At 39.4% G+C, this 23,180-nt stretch overlaps 1 protein-coding gene across 1 annotated transcript in view; it reads right to left on the bottom strand.

The window, feature by feature from the left end:
• Positions 1 to 369: 369 nt before the first annotated feature.
• Positions 370 to 23,180, bottom strand: part of MOCOS (molybdenum cofactor sulfurase) — a gene marked incomplete at its 5' end in the record, with an annotated part of 151,329 nt that continues 128,518 nt past the window's right edge. Inside the window, 5 exons of the mRNA XM_081343490.1 lie at positions 370 to 515; positions 1,795 to 1,899; positions 6,419 to 6,545; positions 16,920 to 17,025; positions 17,482 to 17,606. Coding sequence (XP_081199616.1) covers positions 378 to 515; positions 1,795 to 1,899; positions 6,419 to 6,545; positions 16,920 to 17,025; positions 17,482 to 17,606 — 601 coding nt within the window. The 3' untranslated portion in view covers positions 370 to 377. The remainder of the gene's footprint in view (positions 516 to 1,794; positions 1,900 to 6,418; positions 6,546 to 16,919; positions 17,026 to 17,481; positions 17,607 to 23,180) is intronic.

Raw genomic sequence — 23,180 nt, 5'->3', positions numbered from 1 at the left:
TTGGTTGGGATGGCTGTGGAAAAATCAAAACTGGGCAGAGTATACCAAAGCATAACAGGATGGCTAGGGGCACTCATTAGGAAGTTAAGAAGCTCTACTAAATCAGGATCCAAAAAGCTGCAATGCTATCTACTACAAAAAACCCTGCTCTTATTGGAAATGCTGATGTGTGGGCAGAATAGTCGTTCTTAAGCAACCAATTTTACATTTTACATCATGTTAAATAATTCCTGTATATAAGAATTACATAAAGGTATAATAATTGCAGGAAAGAATGCAATTTTATTAGATTTAACTCAGAATTGCTCAAAAATAATCACAGCATACTACCCATATTGAGGATTGAAATTTCACAACAAATGTGAGCGTTCTGCTGCTTAGACTGATTTATTCTCTTCTGTTGAGGTTGAAGATGTAGTGTTCTTTAATACAAGTATCTCAGATCCTACTAATAAGCTATTAGAAAGGGAGAATTGTGTCTCAGAGTGATTTTCCAGGTATATTCCAAAGTTAGTCTGAAAAAAAGGTACAACACATTCATCAGCTTATATGATGAAATCAAGACTTCCAGAACTATACTGCAAAAATCTGGACAAACATTAAATGGAAACAAATAGTTTCTGATTATTGCAGTCTACTTATAGTAGCCATAATGAAATAGGTTATGCAATATCAACCTGCAGTTCTCCTGGATTGGATAAATAAAATTCCGGAACTAAGACGAATTTACTAAACAATAAAAAAGAAGATTCACACTTCAAATGATACTTACAACCATTCTTATTTTAAACATATTTAAATTTATGCTGATTTTCTAACTGAATATTATAATATTTGCAGTGGCAATAATTACTCAAAGACATAATGGTCTCCCTTTGTATGTATTCTAGCTGAATTTAAACACACACACATTCAATTTGATTTCTGCATTCCTGCACTCAGCCAAAATGACAGATAAATAATGGCTCCTTCTTATTCATTATTTCTATCATTCTCTAGTTTTTTGATACCACATTTCTGACCAAAAATGGCACCACCTCCAGAGGTTAATCTGGAGAATTTAAGAAATTCCCCAGAATTTTCCCCAATATGTTTTATTAGAGGAATCCAATGGCTGAAGAAGGTGGTACTCAAACTGAATATTTCAGGGTTTTTTGGCGGGCAGGGGGAGTGGAAAAGCTTTACACAGAGAATTTAACTCTGATGGAGATAGGCAGTTAAGAAATAGTATAAATAAACATGGAAATGTGTGGAAACTATACAAACAGGCAAATAAATAAATAAATAAATGGTCACTGCATGTATATAGTTCCTTTCTCTAGTTGTCTCAGGTATATTTATTTATGAAACTTATGTGCCACCCATTTCACCTACAGGTGACTATGTGGCTTACAATCAATTAAAACAACAAAATAAAACATTTACAATAATAAATAAATTGAAAGTGAGTTAAAATTAACAAAGATGGGAAAGATGGGATCAAGATGCACATGGGCAGGAGGTGGGTTAGTCTGTTAACCATCTCCAGAATGACATTGTGTTCCCAGGCTAGGACAGGTAGTCAAGGACTACCTCTTTCTTTGTACTTCCACATCATTAGGTAAAATGATAATTCTCTTTAGAATTCTTCCACTTTTTTAACCAGTCGCCTTTGTCTTAAATATTCATTTGAACACTGTATATATTAAATAATGACAAAAGTTTAAGACAATATTTTTACAGTAAAGAAAACAAGCAGTGAAAGAAGAAGATCAGAAGACTGGATCATTAAAACACCAGTGCTTGTACACTGACCTTTCTATCTCTAATGGATGACAACTTTTGCAAAAAGTCCTTGTTTCGCTCTCCAGTTTGTTGATTAATGCAGATAACCAGGCATCTGTGACATGGTCCTAAAATCTGAAATTTATACAGAAAAATTCTGAAATATTACTCAGGAAAAATGCTGGGCAATCTTAGCAGGAAGTGTCTAGCAATTATTTTTGCTAGGACTGTGGCAAAGATCACCTAAACTATTTTGGTGTTGAATCAGCTCAGAAAGTGGTCAAATATGTCTTGATTCAAGACAAATGCTACGTTTTCCTAACTTAGATAATGGGGTATTAAAAGATAAAACTTTCCCCTATCCAGTTGTGTCTGATTCTATGGGGTGGTGCTCATCTCTGTTTCTCAGCTGAGGGAGCCAGCATTGTCCAAAGACACTTCCATAGTCACTTGGCTAGCATCACTATACATCAAGGCACGTGTAATGCTGTTACCTTCCCATTGAAGTAGTACCTATTTACCTGCTTGCATTTGCATGCTCTTGAACTGCTAGGTGGGCAGGAACTGGGGCAAATAACAGGAGCTCACCCCATCATGCTGTGTATGGGTCTCAAACCTAGGCTATCAGCTTTTCAGCTGACAAGCTCAGCATCTGTCAGATCCACCAGTTTCGGCTTGGCACCTTGTTAGCGTTCTGCTATTGATTGGGGAATGGAGGGGGGAACAAAGGGGCAATAAAACAGTATTCTTTTCTTGTGGAAATTAGGATGGGGGGATTGACAGTTGAGGAACAGCAGAGTGGTTTGGAATCTGGTTCATGCTGGCGCACTGGAATCTGCAAGGCCATTTGCCCTGAGTGTGTAATTCTATCAGTCCAAACACCTCAGAGTTTCTCATAACATGCGGCAGTGCTGGATTGGCTGTGCCTGACTGGACTATGGGGGGAGGGCTAGAGCATCTTTAACCACTGAGCCAACATGTTCCCATTAATAGGGTATTAAGAGAAACCTAATTAAGACAAAACCTTCAGGACATTTGACAGCCAGCCTGACCTTTCTCCCATTCCTAATCCAAGCTACAGAAAAGATTATGAACTACTCATCAGAATAACAGAATTGAAAGGAACCTTGGAGGTCTTCTAGCCCAACCCCCTCCTCAACCCATTCAAGACAAATGGCTGTCCAACCTCTTCTTATCCTCCAGTGATGTAGCACCCATAACATCTGAAGGCAAGCCGTCCTTTGATTAATTATTCTCACTGTCAAGAAATGTCTTGTTAGTTTTAGGTTGGATCTCTCCTTGATCTGTTACTTCTTATCTTGAATTCTGGTGCTTTGGAGAATAAATTGACCCCCTCTTCTTTGTGACAGCCATTTAAATTTTGGAAGACTGCTGTCATGTCACTTCTACCACATGATCCTACAAGCTATAGCCCTTTAGAGCAGGAGTAGGTGATATGATGAATGCAGATGCCTGGAGGCTGCCTGGAGTGGGAGAAATAGACTCCCCTCAGTCAAGGGAGAACCTTGCTGATTCTTGGTTAAGAGATGCAGCTGCTCTGCAGATGCAGAGTAGGGCTACAAACTGAGGATTCTCTTGAATCATCAGTTCTTGCTAGAAGAGCAATTGGAAATGTCCAATTACAGCTTGAACCACTGAATGTCACTCATGCCCTTTTCATCTCACACTTAGTTTACTGAAATTTGCTTTACAGGGGATTGCCCCTTGAACTTCATTTGGAAACTTCAGCTGATGCAAAATATACGTAATAATCCATATACTTATGTGACAGTCTCATTACTGCCTTGCAATGGAGTAATCACTAAGTTTCTGAATGCTGTTGAAAATGTTACTATAAAGCTCCATATTATTCACAGGGCAACTCCTGTGCCTTGAGAGGGCAAATAGTTTTTGCCCATTCAGCCCATGGAAATACAAAATGCATCCTGATGTCTCCACCTATCTTGAATTATAGAAATGGGCATTTTGTATGGAACAATGGAACAATTTGGAACAATTTGCCCGCAGAACAAGGATAACCCTCATTATTATTATTACCTTTCCAAAATCTTGTACAGGTGCACCTGTTTCAGACTAGTAGTGCTGACAATAATATTCCTCTTCTCTAAAGAGTATCTTGGCACTAACCTCATGAGTAGTGCCCCTTAAGTCACAACTGGACATGGGAAATCTTTAAAGCTTTTAAAACTTCAATGCAACCCTAATTATATATTTAGTACAATAAAATATATAACCATGTCATCTTGTTTTTATTCCCTTTGATGATAAAACCAATTGCAGAACCAAATGTTCTACAGTGTTTTCAAAGACCACATCGTAATTCCAATAATTCAATAAAAACTGAATAAAAATCTTTGATTTCTCTGATCACTTTCCTCTTTGTCCAATCAATGGCTGATTACTCAGAAACTCTCTAGCAAAACTGTGCAATGGGAAGCGTATCATTGCTTATAGCTTCTTAAGGAGACTGCTTATCTTTCTTGAAATAAGATGTCAGGATTTCACTAATTTATACAGAGCCATTCACAGCCTTCAGCTTATTTGCGTTTCAATATTCATTAAGAGTCATTCCTTATGAAAGGTTACTCTTGGTTTGATACCAGAGGAAAAAAGGGAGAAATAGCTTAACAATTAGAAAGTGCAAATCAAGGTTGATCTACAGGCCCTATAGATTCTAAGGCTATTTATTGCAAAACCTAGTTATGCTGGTTGTCTCTCTCTTCAAGATTTTTTTTTAAATTCCATTTATATCCCGCCCTTCTCCGAAGACTCAGGGCGGCTTACAAGCTTAGCAGTAGCCTTCATTCTATGTATATGCCTGCTTATTAGGGCTTTCACACAAGCTGTGACCAACTGACCACAATGGCACACAAGAGATTTATAAGCTAAGGAGAATTGGACAAGAAAATCTTGCTGATGATGTTACCTGTTTTGGTAATGAAATGTTCAGAAATTATATTGAAACAAGCTTGGAAAACAAACCACAGCCAAAATGTAAAACTGAGCTACAAGTATTTTCTATTATTTATTTTTATCCTAGTTTGGTAAAAGTAAAGCCTTTTTTAAAATTCAGCATAAGAACCTAATGGTGATACTTTTCTCTAATTATTCTGCAAAGTGGCATATCTCAAATTACTAAATGCAAAGAAGCAGCTTTGAAATTTTAAAGGAAACAATTTTTAAAATATGATATTTGGAGCTTTTTTGAGGTGGAGAAAGTTCAGGACTACACATTGTCTTTTATTTTTTTTAAAAGTAATACATAACATTTAATCTTCAATTCTTACACAAATATGCAAACTTTTCCTGAATTGCATCTAATAGTGAAAAAACCATGTCTTTGCCATCTCTTTTTGCTTGTTTCTTAATGCTGCCTTCATCTAATTTCTAGTGCATAACTGAGAAAGACTTTTGTCATTAGCTATATTAGTGTTAAAATAGTGTTTTCCTTTATCCCAACAGATTTTGTAATGGATACAATGAAATATGATTCATTAACCAGTTTTCAAGGTAATGTCAGGTAATATTAAGGGGCAGAATCACCCCAGCACCAATTTGCATCATAGAATGGTGTAGTTATACCTTATCTCTTCCAATTTCTGAGTAATGTCTTTTGGTTCATTTTGATTTTGACAACAGGAGAGTCTAATTCTTTCTTCAGCTCTCTGAAGAGATTCCAAGTTCAGAGATTTAGATCAGACGTAGATCAGATTCAACTAGAGTTTTGAACAACAACCAAAATTGTAAGAAGATTCAAATATTTTCTCTACCAAAAGTTGGTATTTGGGACACTTTAGCTTAGAAAAAAGTGAGGAAAGAACCTGACTGAAAGAATGTATAAAATCAAACATGAAATTTCAAGGAGAATTTTTTTTGTCTCAAAACATTAAGATCAGGCATCATCCAGTGAAACTGATTGGAAAAAGGATTAGACAAGTATTCCCAGTACTTTTTCACATAGTATAGGACGGTAATCCTAGACTTTCAACCAGTCACTTACTGACTGTTTGAAATTATGACAGACCTACCAAAAGATATGTACAATTTTGAAGTTATAATGGCCAAACATACCCCTTGGTAATCTGATCACATTTTGGCGTTTGTTATCAGGGTCACCTTTACACCTATCTGCAGCATCCTGCAATAACATGACTGTGGTTTTTGATGTTTTTTGCTAGTGTCTGGTATTTACTTCTGGTTCCCAGCAAAAAATGCCCATTGCGTAAAATGGATTTGGTTTAATTTGTAAGTTGATGACTCCTTGTACATGATTAACCTATGAATTAATTACCAAAGTGACAGTTACTAACGTAATTGGTTTTGAATGAGATTAAGATAATTTTATGAAAAACAAAGCTATTAATCTTAAAGATTCAGTGTTACCCCTGAGTTGAGAATCACATGTTGTCAAATATCAGTTCCAGCAGAAAACAGCAAGATATGTTTGCAGTTTCTGTTTGTTTGATCCAAAAAGATTAGTTTGAACTATAATCTATGCACAAGATAAAGCAAACTGCTGTTTTAACCTTTATAAGTAACCAATATTATTTTCTAGGATCACTTTTGGTTTCTTGCATCTTGTCTTTCTCATTAGGCTTTGCAAATGCAAAAGAGAGCTACAGCCATTCCATACCCTGAAACGTAGAGGACCAATGGCAATTTGATCCCACAAGTCTTCTTCAAATGGCTCATTTGTTCTGATAACAATGTTGGCCCGAAATCGATAAATTAATTCCTGAGGAAGAAATGATTCACCTAGGCTGTTTCACAGAGACAAAGGGGAAAAAATAGTTTAACAGAAATGAGACATAATCTCAGTTTAGTTAACTTAGTAAAAGTAAGTTTATTATTTAAAATGTAATAGAGACAAGATATACAAGTCTAACTGTAAAAGTATATATTAATCTTTGGAACAATTGCAAATTAGAGGCAGAGTTACAATAAAAAGTCCACATACAAATACAAAATAGTAAGTTTTAAATTGTCTAATGCAAATGCTATTAGAGGTAACCCTCAACCTATGATAGCCTGCTCAATGGGGTACAACTGGTGAAAACCATTAGACAGTTTTGCTTAATGACACCCCCACTTTCCCTGATGTCACCATGTGAGTTGTTAAACAAGCATTGGGTACCTCATGGATGGGGGAGGTCCTGGGAGGCCTGCCACCCAGCTGGATCCATAAACAAGGCAGATAAGCAGCAAAAAGCCAAAAAGAGCCCAGCAGAGTGGAAGAACCTAGCCAGATTAAGGGCCAATGCCATGTTCCAATAGTGGAGAGGCTTTCAAACAAGGCTCTGTGTTTAGCTGGCCATCAGGAGACTGCAAGCCTCTCCTGGTACTTGTTAGGCTTTAAGGAAGTCAGTAACCTTTATGCAAAAGTGGTAGCTTCAAGACAAGCACTGTATTGTGGAACTATTTTCCTGTAGAAGAAACATACACTATTGCCTGATATGATGGAACATGAATTATAAATCTCAATTGTTAAACAATCTTTAATGGTTCTTTTTTTCTCCCTGGACAGAAAGGATATTTTTCTCATTGGACAGGAAAAAATTGAATTTTACTTATATCTGTTTAGGGGAGGTTTAAGAACAGCTAGTCTATTGGATAAATTTATAAAGGTTACTTACAAAAAATAAAATGGATGTTCCATACTTAGCTCTAAATAGTAAAAAACCATCCTTAACATCTGACTCCAGAAGCCTCAGTTTGCCATATTACCAAGAAAATACTGATGAACCATAGAAAGAAATTTTCTCCATGTTGAAATTAATACAAGAAACAATTGCTTTAACTAATGATGAGATTAAAAATAACACAAAGGAGATAAAAGAACAATTTTCTAATTTAAATCTACAAACTCAAAAAATAACTACAGAGAAGGAACCAGCAACCCAGAAAATAGAAGGAAAACTAAAGAATGCTGACACAAACATTGTGGATCTAAAGGAAGAAACTAATGACCAGACTCAGATAAATGAAGACTTAGAAGACACAATGATAATATTGGAAATGGAAAAGACATTTTACAAACCATGGTTTCAGAGCATACTAGAGAATAAGGCTGATGGAAAGGAAGATAAAGCTATTAACAGAACTGTGGGGAACTGGATAAGGAGGGAGGCTGTTTAATAAATATCAATGAGCTAGTTCTTCCAAAAATACTTTTAACTACATTGTTTCTCTTGTTTCAAATAATATACACAAAAATAGAGGAAGAATCATTTGATGACTTGGAAAGTTAGTTGGAAAAGGAAAAAAGCTAGAGTAGGACTGAAGGAAATAGAAGCTTTGACCTATTAGAGGGGATGTTATATTAGATGTTTGAATATGGTTAAGAATAGATGGTTAGAAATAGATGTATTATTGTAACTAGATAGGATTTGTAATCAGAATATCATATCTTAGTATGAAAAGGTAAATAAGAATATGCTAAGAACTTTGAATAAGGGAAGCTTTTGGTTACCCAAAAATAAAGACTTAAAGACTGAATAAATGGATATTGAGTGCAAATGTAATTAAGATATGCTTTGGTTAGAAAAGATATTCTAAAGTGATATTATTGACACTATTAGAAAAATGTAACAAATGTTGATAGGCAATTGTATATTTACTTACAACAATAAGAATTGTATTTGCTTAGTGTGGAAAAATGTCTATTATCAGAAGAAGAGAGGATGTATTGGAAAGTGAAATATTGGATTTAGTTTGAAGAAGCTTACATGTACCATGGGATCACTAATGGACTCAGTCATCATGTTGTCTATTAGGTACTTGATTGTAAAAATAGAAAATTAATAAAATGTTTATTAAAAAAAGAAAAGAAAAAGTGGGAAGGAAGGAAGGAAGGAAGGAAGGAAGGAAGGAAGGAAGGAAGGAAGGAAGGAAGGAATACAAAACTAAAAGTGCAATAAGACAGCTCTTTTCAACCTTTTCACCAATTGTACCACTTTTAGAATATGGCAATATTCAAGTACCACCAGTCACCTAGCAAGATGTCAAAAACTTGGTGACACCCCCCCAAAAACAGAAAAAAAGTAATAAAGTACAGGTAGTCCTACCCTTTAATATCATCTCTTCCCTCCCCTTCAGCAGGACCCAGGCAATGCCTTATGCAGCTCCAGCTGAATCTCTGCCTGAAGACTCTGTGAGGCCGACTACCACCCCAATCAGCTGGAGCTGTGCACACTGATCCTGGCCTCTCCTCAGGACCCTCTACTTTTATGCCCCGGGAGCAGCTTGCCTTTCAAACCTCCAATATCTAACAGAAGGGGAAACCCGCTGCAAAGGCACATCTCGCAGAATCGCCACCAAGCAATGCCTGTGCTCCACCGCTGCAGAAAAAGAAGTGCTGCATTTCCTGCCAGTGCAGGCAGCCCGGGTCCTGCAAGAGGCCGAACAGGAATGAAACAGCCCTTGGGTGTGCACTGCAGAAAAGCCACAAGTGCTGGTGTCACCTGGGCTCCTGCCCAGTTCACTTGCTTGCGGAAAACAGGTGGTGGCAGCGTGGTCGCAGGAGGGGAGCCCAAGGAAGGCACAGCAGTTTGAGGGGAGGGCGGCAGCAATGGTTATTTCAACATGGCACTGGCAGCAGTGGTGGCGGAGAGAAAAAGGGCTGGATGCCCCTGCTCCTCCTCAGCACATGTTCAAGGCCATTGAGGAAAGGGCAAAAAAAAAAAGCAGAGCAGGGGGGAGGAAGGCAACCGAGACACTCGCCCCATGCATGCCTCCTGGAGTTTGCCTTTACACTGCCTCTAAAGCACAAGTTAAAAAAAACCCTGGAAAGATGAGGTGGGGGGGAGAAAGGCAATCAGTCAGCCAACAGCCCGGCTGTTTCAGACTTTAAGCCTGCGATACAGGCAATGCTGTGCGCTTCTGCCAGCCCAGAAAGGGAAACTGACTGGCAGGCGGGCAGGCTGGCCATCACAGAAATGGAAAAGAGTTAAATGCTGTGAAACAGTGGGGGGAGGGAGTCAGGTGGGCACTTTTCTCCCTCCACACCCACGTTCTGTTGGCTTCGCCTGGTGTGCATCAGCAAAACAAACACCTATAGAACGTGGGCCTCGATTCCCACCTGCTGCCACGGGATGAGTCCTCTGGGAGGGCGCACGCCGTTTGTCCACTTTGCTTTCCCCTCCGTAAAGTCAGGCACCTTGGGAAGTGGAGAAGGGGAAGTCTCGAGTCCGGGGAGGCAACATGAGGGCTGTGAGGGGTATCACAAGCTCGTGTGTGTGTGTGTGTGTGTGTGTGTGCGCGTGTGTATACTCGCGCACGTTTTTATGATGGCTGGAAGTGCTTTCTGGGCTTTGGAACTTTGAATGATTGTTAAATGACTGACCATAAGTCAAGGACTACCTATAGAAGAAAACAGAAAAAGAGCTAGATATAAAAAAAGATATAAAAAAATAAAAATGGCTTCTAGTATTTTTCATAATAACTATTAAGTACAATTATATTTTGTCTTTTCTCTCTAAAGTTACTGCATGAATAGGTGTAGAGTGGAAAAGGGCTGGGAGATATGGAATGCCATCAGAGTGTTGATGGCAGGAGTTGGAGGGTAAGCTGCTCTTGTTGAATTTCTAGTACTTCAACATGGAGAGGTTAAAGAGAAGAATGGAATGACACAAGCCCTCAAACACCAATTGGAACCTTCCACAGAGAAAGGAAAGGAGCAACTGCAAAAAGTGCCTCACAATCCCAACCCCTACAGCTGTCACCCCCAGAGGTCATCCACAAGCATGATCAATGCTGTTTCAGTACTGTACCATGGCTTGAACCCAGACTTAAGTCCAAGGATGGTCTCTTGAGAAGGAAGTGCCACTGCCTCTTTCAAGGCAGACAGTACCACCCCTTCCAACACAGAGATATTCATCACTGTTTGCATCCAACCAACTTCCAGGAAGCCTTAATCAATCATAAGAGGCATAGATACAGGACACAAGTGAGCTAACAGCCAAGAGGACCCAGCCCACTTCTTCAGGATCAACTGATTCAAATTCCTTTCAGATAATAGGGCGCAGATATGTCTTAGTCACTTCCAAAGTGTTTGCTCAGAATCCAACTCTAAGTCAAGTCAAACAATTTTGTTTTTAGAGATTCTGAGCTGATTTCTCACAGCAGCCCTGCAAGAATTCCCACATTGCCTCCTTACCCAGGTGGTCCCTCATTACTCAGAAAGGACCCAATCACCCAAAATGTGACTACTATTCTTATTCTCATTTATAAAGATGTTGAATAGCACTGCAGGGAAATTTGTGGCATCCCATTCACTTTGCAGAACCATTTACGAGCAATTTTCAAATGCAAACATTCAGCTAGTTGCAAATTTAATGGGCTGAACTTTCTAGTACACATATATCTCTTTTGTGTACAATCTACACATTATATAAATAGAGGCCTAAAAACAATTTGGAGAATAGCAGTGTTATCAATCACTCTATAGCAGTGTTGAATTAACAAGTGTAACATCCAAATCTGATTAATCCATTGCACTGCACTGTGGGCAAAAAATAAGGAGGAATATTAGATATGTTTCTCACCTCCAATTATATTTATTTATTATTTATTTATTTATTTTATTAATGGGACTTATATCCCGCCCTATCTCCCGAAGGACTCAGGGCGGCTAACAACAACAAAAATTAAAGGTCTCTGTACAGTAAATTAAAATTAAAAATTGAAATAAATTAAAGATTAGAGTTAAAATTGTAAACATAATTAAAATCCCTGTCAGTCCATGTCAGCCAGGTGGAAAAGGAGTGTTTTGAGGCCGCAGCGAAAGGACTGGAGATCTTGGGCCATCCGAAGCTCAGGGGGGAGCTGGTTCCACAGGGCTGGCGCTCCCACAGAGAAGGCTCTTCCCCTGGGGGTCGCAAGCCGACATTGTCTAGCCGACGGTACCCTGAGGAGGCCTTCTCTGTGTGAGCGTACTGGGCGATGGGAATTCGTTCCCGGCAGCAGATGGTCCTGCAAGTATCCCGGGCCTAAGCCATGTAGGGCTTTAAAGGTAAGTACCAGCACCTTAAATCTCTCAAATCTTAGAAAGGTGGGAGAAGCTGGATTTCGATGACGTGCTCATCGCCGGTGAGTCCACCGAGGTGCTGGCAAGGAAGCTCAGAGCCGTCCTCCAAAGGCTGCGTGAAGCAGGCCTGAAGCTTAAGAAGAATAAGTGTAGTATTGGAGTCCCTTCAACTGAGTTCTTGGGTTTCCGTATTGATGCCAACGGCATCCACCCTGCTGAGTCAAAAGTAAAAGCTATTCAGATGGCACCCAGCCCCAATGCTTCAGGCATTCCTAGGCCTCCTAAATTTTTACCATGCATTCCTTCCTAACAAGGCTGCAGTGGCAGAGCCGTTACACCGGCTCTTGGACAAAAATACTGTGTGGAAGTGGACTAGTGTTCACGAAAGAAGCTTTCAGGAATTGAAGGCTCTACTGTCCATCAGTTCCACGATCACTCACTTTGAGGAATCGATGTGGGTATGCCTTGCGTGTGACGTGTCCCCATAGGGGTGGGGGCTGTCCTAAGTCACCTGAAGAGCAATGGGACTCAAATCCCGATTGCTTTTTATTCCAGGACACTGTCCTCCACAGAGCGTAATTATGCACAAATTGATAAGGAGGCATTAACCATAGTAGCTGGAGTAAAAAAATTCCATGACTACTTGCATGGCAGGGACTTCACGGTCTTCACAGACCATAAACCGCTATTGGGGTTATTCACTACAGACAGACAGACATCCCACATCTTATCCCCTAGAACAGGGATGTCAAACTCAATTTCAATGAGGGCCGCATCAGCATTGCGGTTGCCCTCAGGGGGCCGGGTGGGTGTGGCCAGGGTGGGCGTGGCTGGAGTGCGTGTGGCCTACTGGGTGGGCATGGCCAGCTCTACATCACTCGCGTCAAGGGTACCTATGGGGCCTGGGCATGAATGGGGCAGATCTGAGGGTCTCTGGCAGAAGGAGATGGGACCGGGACAAGTGCCAAGGCATGGTCCATTGGAGGAGCCTCACTGTTCCTCTCAGGCCATGCGGGGGGGGGGGGGGCTGGACTGTGGCACGGAGGTCAAATGCCCAGCCCAGCCCTCAAGCACCTGTGGCACTAAGCCCAGCCCCACTTCCCCAAGGGAGCACCCAGCTGCACTTACCTCCTCAAGGCTGCTGCTGCTGTGCTTGCTCTCCTTAGCCAGGTTGCTTATGATGGGTACAAGAGCAAAGTCAAGAGGGAGACCCACTCCCTCTCCATGTGAGGAGACCTGGCTTTGTATCCAAAGCTTCCTTAGCAATAGGATGGGAGACCCCCCAGGATAGGCCAGGAGGATGGGGCAAGGGGATGGTGAAAGGGCAGCAGGGAAGGACTAAGGGAGGACTTCCCTCAGACCCTCCCTCTCCTTCCTTCCTTCCTTCCTTCCTTCCTAAGAGTGGTAGGAAAATATCTGAGATGAGGGAGGGAGAAAAACAGGCAAGAAATACAGCTGGGGAAACGTCATCCTTCGTGAGGAATGAAGAAATGTACCATCGCCTGGAAGTGGCCGGCACATGGCCCTCACCTACTTCACATATCTGGCTTGGTGAGCTCTGGGGGAGGGGATGCCATGAGCAGCATGAAAGTCGATGTTACTTGCACAATGCTGCCAGTGCCCAGCCTGCCTGGTTTTGGCAGGCAGCGGGGTGCTCTCCTCACAGTGCGGAGAGGCTGAGCCAGGTGGCCTGAATCTAAAGAGAAGCGCAATGCTGCCCAGCTCCTAGCCTGCCCGAAGTAGGCAGGGCCATGTGCTGGCCACTTCCAGGCAATGGTGCATTTCTTCATTCCTCACAAAGGGTGATACCTCCCCAGAGCGTGCCCAGGGGGTGGGATTGACGCGGCAGGGGCTGGTACCTCGATGTTTCCAGACGGCCTTGTGGAGCTAAGACTGAATGCGTTTCAGCATAGATGGCCACCATGAAATTGTACATTGGCTCCCGGCCAGCCTGGGCTAGGGCCAAGGCAGTGGGGGCCATTTCCTCACTGTTTCCAGGATGGGTCCGCGGGCCACATGAAACCACTTCGTGGGCCGCATCTGGCCCCTGGGCCTTGTGTTTACTGCTAGGCCCATCCAGGTGCTTAGGAAACTCTTTGCAATGCACAGGCTACCAGACATCGTAGTGTCCAACAACGGGGGCTCAATTCACTGCAGCAGAATTTCAGGCTTTCCTGAGGGCAAACCTCATTAGGCATGCGACATCGGCTCCATTTCACCCATCTAGTAATAGGCAAGCTGAACAAATGGTGCACACCACGAAAGAATCACTGAGGTGCATAGTGACTGGGACTGGCACCACAGACTGGCCGACTTTTTGCTCTGGCAACATTCCACACCATGCACGGCAATAGGCAAAAGCCCAGCAGAGTTGCGCTGGGGGAGGTGACTAATCACACAACTGGACAGGTTACAGCCAGACAGGGTGGCAGCAGAGGCCTCTCGCCCAAGACCCCCGAGGGGGTTGCAAGTGGGTGACGGGGTGTGGGCCTGGAACTATGGGCATGGGAACTTGTGGGTGCCAGGGAAAATCACCAAAATGTCGGGCCCTCTCTCATACGAAGTGGGCCTAGAGGGCGGGTGAGTCGTTCATCACCATATCGATCAGCTTAGGAAGTGTTTTCCAGAACGGCCACAAAGCGAGGACTTCATCCCAGGTCCCATCCACAGACCTCAAACCGGCAGCCAGGCCAATAAATCCATATGCTCTGAGGTCCCAAGCAGTCAGAGCAACGGGCAGGTGTCATAGAGGGGCAAAGCCCGGGAGTGCAGCATGGGGCCCCTGATGGAGAAAGTCAACCAGAACACTACAGCCACTGTGCTAACTCTGCAGAAGGATTAGACTCTGGGGTGCGCCAACCTGGAATGGCCAGCCAGAGAATTCCGAGTCAGCCAGACTCGCTTGAACTTATGGACCCTTGTCTACCCAGCCTGGTGGGCAAGCTGGTAGACCGGGGAATGCCCGGGTCTCCCAAGTGTTCCACGAGGGTTCACAGGCCTCCTGCATATTTACAAGATTTTGTTCCAAAATAACTGAGCTATAATGTTGTATGTGTCATTGAATTGCTGCTAGCCAGGAGAGCCTCTGTATTAGCAAACAGAAAAAGGTGTACTTTTGCATACTTCTCTTTGTATCTCTGTAAAACTTGTAATTGCTGTAATCATTCCTTTTGTTGTTATAATGTGTGTACATTCTAGGCGGGAGGGATGTAATGTATTGGGTTTTGTCTTACTAAAGAGTATCACGTGGGATTAATAGCTGGAAGGTTGTTTAAGCAGGGAAGCTGGCTAACGGCTCCCAGCTCCTCAGACAACCCATCTCCAGCACCACCATTGGCTGCCTCTAGAGCAGCAATAGGTTGCTTTAAAACTATTGGCCACCACCTAGAGGCCAGGGTATAAATAGCTGCATTTGTAGCACTGTTTCTCAGTTCAGTTCCTATAAGCAAATAAAGAATGATTCTTGCTGAACTCACTTGCCTCAAGCAATGAACCCAGTATATAACAGTCCCAATCTTCAAAAAGAGGGAAACTGGACCCAGGAAACTACAGACCAATCAGCTTAATATAAATATCTGGGAAAATCCTAGAAAGAAAATCAAGCAGCAGTTTTGTAACCACCTAATAATAAATGAGGTGATTACTAGCAGTCAGCATGGTTTTGTTAAAAACAGATCATTCAAATAAACCTTATTGCCTTCTTTAATAAAGTGACTGTATCAGTGGACCAAGGAAATGCTATGGATATACTGTAGTATACTTAGACTTCAGTAAGGCATTTGATAAAGTAGATCACAACCTAGTTTTTGGTAAAGTAGAACAATGTGGGATAGAAAGGACCACCACCAGACAGATTTTCAGTTGGCTGACCAACTGCACTTAGCATGTAGTCCTCAGTGGAACTAAATCTATGGGGAAGGAAGGATGCAATGAAATACCTCAAGGTTCTGTGTTGGGCTTAGTACTCTTCAATATCTTCATAAATGATCTAGGTGAGGAGACAGAAGGGGAGTTAATAAAATTTGTGGATGACACCAAGCTGGGGGAATTGCCAACACTCTGGAAGATAGATTCAAGATTCAGAAGAATATTGACAGACTTGAACATTGGGTCTATCCAACAAGATGAAGTTTGGTGATAAGAAAAATAAAGTCCTGCACTTAGGCAGAAAAAACAGATGCACAGGTATAGGATAGGCAGTATGTAGCTCAACAATAGTGCCTATTAGACAGATCTAGGTGCCCAGATGAGCCACCTCTTAAGTACCTATGAGTCACCAGTGTGCTACATCTCCCAAATATTTGACGCAGTCCTAGGCTGCATCAACAGAGGGATAGCATCAACATCACAGGAAGTGATACTACTACTCTATACTGCACTTATTAGGTTACATTTGGAATAATGCATCTAGTTCAGGCCATCACTATATAAAAAAGATCCTGTGGTCCTAGAAGAGCAACTAATATGATGAGGAGCCTGGAGGCTAAATTATACGATGAATGGCTAAGGAAACTAGAGGTATTTAGCCTAACAAGGGATGCCTTAGGGGAGGTCTAATAGCCACCTTCTATATTTGAAGGGGTGTCACAGGGAAGACAGGATCGATTTATTCTCCATAACACCTAAGGGTAGGACAAAAAACAGTGGGTGAAAACTCATCAGAGGGAGAACCAATCTGGAAATAAGAAGGAATTCCCTGAGAGTGAGAATGATTAATCAATGGAACAGCTTGTATCCTGGAGTTCTGAATGTTCTATCACTGGAGGTTTTCAAGAAAAGATTGGACAACGATGGTATAAGGATTCTTGTCTTCCACTCCTATGAAAACAAGCTATAATGCAGGAATGCCAAGGTGCCTAGAGGAGGGCAAATGATGAAAGCAATGTGACAGTATTGTAATGCAAATTCCTCCCTTTTTGTATTTGTCAGTCTTAAAAGGGGCTTTATTGTGATACAAGCTGTTTTTATGTTGATAAAAATGTCAGATCCCACAGACTCTGCATGGTTGAATTAAGTATCTTGGACCAAAATATCTTGGTTATTAAAATGGCATAAAATGCACAAGGCAAAGAAATTTGCTTTTTTATTTTTTAGAAAACCGAGTACTTACCTTGCAGTAACCTGTTCTCTCAGTTGTAAAATACTTGTCATATTTATCAGGAGATACTGTGCTTCATTTACTAAGGAAAGTGAAGGAACTGCAGCTAGAGTCTCTTCTAAAATACAAACAGTATAAAGTGTTATCAGAAATAGTGAAAATTAAAAAATCTATTTTCTACTACAGGGCTTCTAGTTACTAAACTCAAATAGTGAAACATAAATATTGCTTCTATTTAAATATTCTCTATTTGAAGCCATCTATTAAATACATTTTCACCTTCGGTACGTCTATGTTCAGTTCCATTATACATAATACCACAATTGAGTCACAATTTGCAAATAGGGCAGCCTTTCATTAATTGGAAACATTTTGCTTACATAATATGCTGTACATTAATACTGAGGTAAATTAGAGACATTAAAGTAAATTGCTCCTAAGTATATTTTAGAAATCCTAAAAATATGTCCATATATTATTATGGTGATTGGATTTTTATTTATAACTCATTATCTAGCTCTAATGTCTTTAATATTTGCAATATTATTCTCTAATAAATATACAAAATAATTACCTTTTTTATTCTTCTTAGAAGAATTTCTTTTGAAGTTTGAACTCTGTCTAATCAGGCGACACTGTCGACCGAGAAACTTTGTAAACCAATCAGCTAGTCTCTCCCCACAATCATATGTCTGTACTCTTTAATAAACAAAAGTATAAGAAATATGAGAATCCAAAGTCTACTTTGGCTGTAAAACTAATGTAATTATAATATATAATTTAATATTCATTTATTGCTACTCAGAATTTTGCCATAGCTGTTATAGCTATTCTGCATTCAGATGCAAAAATTCTTTCAGGAGATCTATAATCTTCTTCTTCTTTGAGGTTTCGACTCCTGGTGACCACCTGGACTATTCACTGCAATTTTCTTGGTAAGATTTCAGAAGTGGTTTGTCCTTGCCTCAGTTCTAGGGATGAGAAAGAGTAACAAGTCCCAAACACCCAGCTGCGTTTATACCAGCGGGGAACTAGAACTCACAGTCTCCCACTTTCTAGCCTGATACACTAACTACTACACCCAACTGGCTCAACTCTATCGGAAGGTTAAAACTAGTTTTATTGAGATTGACTATAACAGAATCATGTGAATCGTGTTATGCTGTTCCTCTTCCTGCTAACGTATAATTCAGTGAATAAGCTATCTAAGTCACTTCCAAATATTATCTGTCTTCTGTGGACTTAAAATATTTTTTACCCCTTGTCACCTTAACAATCGATCCTGCATTTCTCTGAAAAGGTTATTTTCCTTGTTATCTATAGTCTTATAGGTGCTGTAATTATTTTCCTTTAATTCTTGTTTTCTCAGTTCAATCTGCATCTGTAAATTCTCCACTTATAAACCACAATTGAGGCCCAAATTTTCATTGCTAAAGCAGTTTTAAGTGGGTTTTGTCCTAGTTTAAGTCCTTTCTTGCCACAGTTGAATCATTGCAGTTTTTTAATTAGTAACATGGTTTTCTTATTGACTTTTCTTGTAAAGAAAGTTGCAAAAGTAACCTGGAAACTTGTAATCTTTGAAGTATGACCATAATGAGGTTCAGAATTTCTGCTGCTAAGCAAGGCAATTGTTAAAGAGTATTGCACCCAATATTACCTCTTTTTTTGCCATGGTTGTTAGGTGAATCATTGCCATTAAGTGAATCATTCAGTCATTAAGGAAATCTGGCTTCCCCCATTGACTTTACTTGTTGGAAGCCAGCTGGGAAGGTTTTACATGGCAATCACATGACCCCTTGGACACTGCAATCTTTATAAATACAGGCCAGTTGCCAAACAGCTGAATTTTGATCACATGACCATGGGGATGCTGCAATGTGAAAAATAGTCACATGTCACTTTTTTGTAATATAATTTATTGGGTTTTTTTTAACATAAATCACTTAATAATTGGTGAACAGTGTGTTGGCTGGGTTTACATTTTTTAAACAATCACTAACAATTGATTTCTATAATCTGTAATCGACAGAATAATTTTAATCGACAGAATGATTTTAGTTGATTTCCTCTTTTCCCCAAACAATTCTTGTTGTTTTGATAGATAACAAGAAGCAATGGATGGAAACTCGTCAAGGAGAGAAGCAACCTAGAACTAAGGAGAAACTTCCTGACAGTTAGAACAATTAACCAGTGGAACAACCTGCCTCCAGAAGTGGTGAATGCTCCAACACTGGAAGCTTTTAAGAAGAGACTCGACAGCCATTTGCCTGAAATGGTATAGGGTTTCCTGCCTTAGCAGGGGGTTGAAAATATATATATATATATATACATATACATACATATATACATATACATACAAATACACACACACACACACACACACACACACACACACACACATATATATATATATATATATATATACACACACATACACACATTCCATTCTTTTCTGTCCAATCATTCTGGTTGCCTTATCATAGATCCTGTTACAGTCCTTATTTAAATTTGTTTCTCCCACAAAATTCTAAGTATTTTACTGATTAAGATTTTCTCAAAAATTACATTTAAAAATTTAAGTCTATTTTTTCCATATGAACCATCTCAGCACTTTTACATTTCTTAAGGAACAGACAAAACAGTAAAAACAGAAAAGAAAGGAGAGCAAGAGTAAAGAAACATAAAAAATAACATACTACTTGAAATATATATCCCTCCTAAACTAATATATGTTTCCAAGATTTCTTATTCTTTTTAACCATAATTAAAATGTTTAATCTAAATATTCCATTTAGTATATCTAGTTCTCTAGTCCTTTAACTCTTATTCAAAACATTTTATCCATTATAATTTTCTTAAATTCAATCACATTTAAATATCTAAAATATTTCCTTTATCTTTTTTTTTACAAATTTTATTGAATATACAATTAAAAACAAAAGTGGACATGTTACAACTTCCCTGGCTTCAACATTGCTGTTAGTATTACCTTATATAAAGAAAAAAAAAAGAAAAGAAAAAAAAAGAAAAAAGTTACATTGTAACAAAATGTGCATATAACATCTATGAGTTTTCTAGTGAACATTCTTTCATTCGTCTACAATGTGATTAAGTATCTTTCAAGTCTATCCTGTAAAAGGTTTCTAAACTATCATCTAATCAGTCAGTATTCATCCCAGCGTTTCTCCTTAACTCTAGCCATTTGTACACATTGTTCCAAATTTCATAATAATCTGTTTCAGTTTTGTTTTTGATCTCTAATGTTAACCTATCCATTTCAGCGCAGGATAGGATTTTGCTTATTAATTCTTCTTCAGTGGGTGTTTCTTTCCTTTTCCATTTTTGAGCATAAGCCAATTTTGCTGCAGTCAAAATATGCAGTACTAAGTATAAAGATCCTTTGCTGAATTTATCATTAATAATCCCTAGTAGGAAGGCTTCAGGGTTTAGTTCAATTTTTTGTGATGTTATCTCTTCAAGCCAATTTTTTATCAGGTGCCAAACGTTTTGAGCTTTTAGACATTCCCACCACATGCGATAACAGATCCCTGGTAACTTACATTTCCAGCATGTCAGTGAAGTTTTTTATCCATTTTTGCTAGCCTTGTGGGGGAAAGGTGCCACCTATAAAACATCTTGTATAAATTTTCTTTATAGGTGGTGACTACCGTTAGCCTCCTGTTCCTGTCCCATAGTGATTGTCAATTGTCTAGATCAATGGTATAGCCAACATTTTTGCTCCAAATTAGCACTGTATCTTTAACTTATTCTTCTAACATGTCTTGTTCTAATAAATATTGATATATCTTTTTTATCATTTTGTCTTCTGTTCCTAATAGGATTTTATCTAATTCTGTATGCTCTAATTTTATCCTGGGTTCTTTTTTATCTTTTCTGTATCGTGTCTGTATTTGCAAGTAAGCCCACCATTCCTGCTCTATACCATCTTCTAATAGTGTTTTCCTTGTTTTTAGCTCTCCATTCTTATCTAGAATATCTTTATATGTAATTATTCTTCCTAAGTTCATGGATTTTGGGTGCATAAATATCTCCAATGTTGATATGTAGTTGGGAATTTCTATATAATTGAATTTTTAAATTTTAGTCCACACCTCTATTAGTGCCCATCTAATGTAGGGTTTCTGAAAGTACTGATATGCCTTGTGTTTCCTGTCCCACAGTATTGCATGCCACCCTATCTGCATGTTGTGGCCTTCTAATGCTAACAATTTTCTGTCCCTTAGATTTATCCAGTCCTTTATCCACACAGATGCTGCCGCCTAATAATATTTTTCCCAATTCAGGAGGCCAAGCCCTCCTCTTTCCTTTGCATTCTGTAATAATTTAAATTTAATTCTTGGTTTTCTCCCTTGCCAGATAAATTTGGATGTAATTTTATTTAGGTTTTGGAAGAAATCTTTGCCTAATTTAATTGGTACGTATTAGAATAAAAAGAGTAGTTTAGGGAGTATATTCATCTTGATTGTCACTATTCTCCGCATGAAGGAGAGCTGCAAGTTTTTCCATCTATCTAGGTCTACTGTGATTGGGTCTATTAATTTATTGTAATTTTCTCTTTTAAGTGTGATGCATCTTGCTGACACTTGGATCCCCAGGTACCTTACCCTTTTAGATATTTGAATATTATTTTTTTCCACTAGCTCAGTTTCTTCTAATTTGGACATGTTTTAACTAGCATTTTGGTTTTGTCTTTGTTGATCTACAACCCCGCTACATCTCTGTAATTTTCCAGAACCTGTATTAGTCTTGTTCCGGACTCTAGGGGCTCTTCTAAAATAAAAACTAAGTCGTCTGCGTAGGCCTGTAGTTTAAATGTCTCTTTCTTTGTTTCTAATCCTTTAATCAGCTTATCTTTCCAAATTATTGTTGTTAATACCGCTAGAGAGTGTACAAATAATAGTGCTGAAAGTGGGCAGCCTTGTCTCGTATCTTTTTGTATTTGGAAGCTTTTTGTTAATTCTCCATTTATAATTACTTTTGCTTCTTGTTTAGAGTAGATTGCTTTGAACATGTTTATGAATCTTTCCCCAAATTTCATATATTTAAGTTGGGTCAACATAAAATTCCATTTGACATTGTCAAATGCTTTCTGAGCGTCAACAAAAATCAATGCCATTTGTTTTTCATTGTGTGATTCATAATATTCTAGGGTGTCTAATATAATCCTAAGATTGTGTCTTATTTGCCTTTTGGGTAAGAAACCATTTTGGTCGGTATGGATAAATTCAACCAAGCATCTTTTTAATCTTTTTGCCATTATAGTCATAAAGATCTTATAATCCGTATTCAGTAAAGAAATAGGTCTATAGTTTTTAATACAGGTGAAATCAGAGTTTTCTTTAGGAATTAGCGAGATGGTTGCTTCTTTCCATGAATTTGGGATTTTTGTTACTTTTAATACTTCATTAAATGTATCTAATAAAGTTGGGCCCAAAAGTTCTTGAAGGTTCTTGTATATTTCAGATGGTAGTCCATCAGGACTGGGCATTTTGTTACTTTTTTGTTTTTTAATTGCTTCTATAATTTCCTGGGGTGTTATGTCCTCTCTGCGTTCCCACAGAGAGGGCCTCCTCAGGGTGCCTCCGGTCAGAGAATGCCGGCTGGTGGCCCCCAGGGGGAGGGCCTTCTCTGTGGGCGCCCCGGCTCTGTGGAATCAACTGCCGGTTGAGCTCCGGATGGCACCGGATCTCCGCTCCTTCCGGCGCGGGTTAAAGACCCATTTATTCGAACAAGCTGGCCTGGCCTGATGGGGAGTTAACTTAGGGTTTTAATATTTGTATATTTTTACTGTTTTATTTTGGGCAATAATTTAATTCTTTTTTAACTTTTGTACTTTTGTATTTTTATTATATGCCCTGTTCACCGCCCTGAGTCCTTCGGGAGAAGGGCGGTATAAAAATTTAATAAAACTTAAAACTTAAACTTAAACATATATTTTGAAATTCTTTGGGTACCTTCGGCAAGTCCGCGCTCATGAGGCATTGTAATATTTTTCCCTCACTGAGGCTTTTATAAAATTTATAAAATTTATAAAATTTGTATGCTGCATGTTTTTTTTCCTTCATTTTCATGTACCATCTCCCCTATGTTGCATAGTTTACTAATCCTTTATCTTTTCATTTTTTCAATCTGTAAGCCAACCATCTCCTGGGTTTGTTTGCATGTTCAAAAATTTTTTGTCTAATGCTTTTTATTCTTTATGCCATTTCTTCCTTTTCTATAATATTCAGTTTATGCTTATTTAAATCTAGT

Source organism: Vipera berus, assembly GCF_964194415.1.
Source record: "Vipera berus genome assembly, chromosome: Z".
NCBI classification, from domain to species: domain Eukaryota; kingdom Metazoa; phylum Chordata; class Lepidosauria; order Squamata; family Viperidae; genus Vipera; species Vipera berus.
The sequence above is the reverse complement of the archived record's forward strand: the minus strand, read 5'-3'. Positions and strand labels throughout refer to the sequence as shown.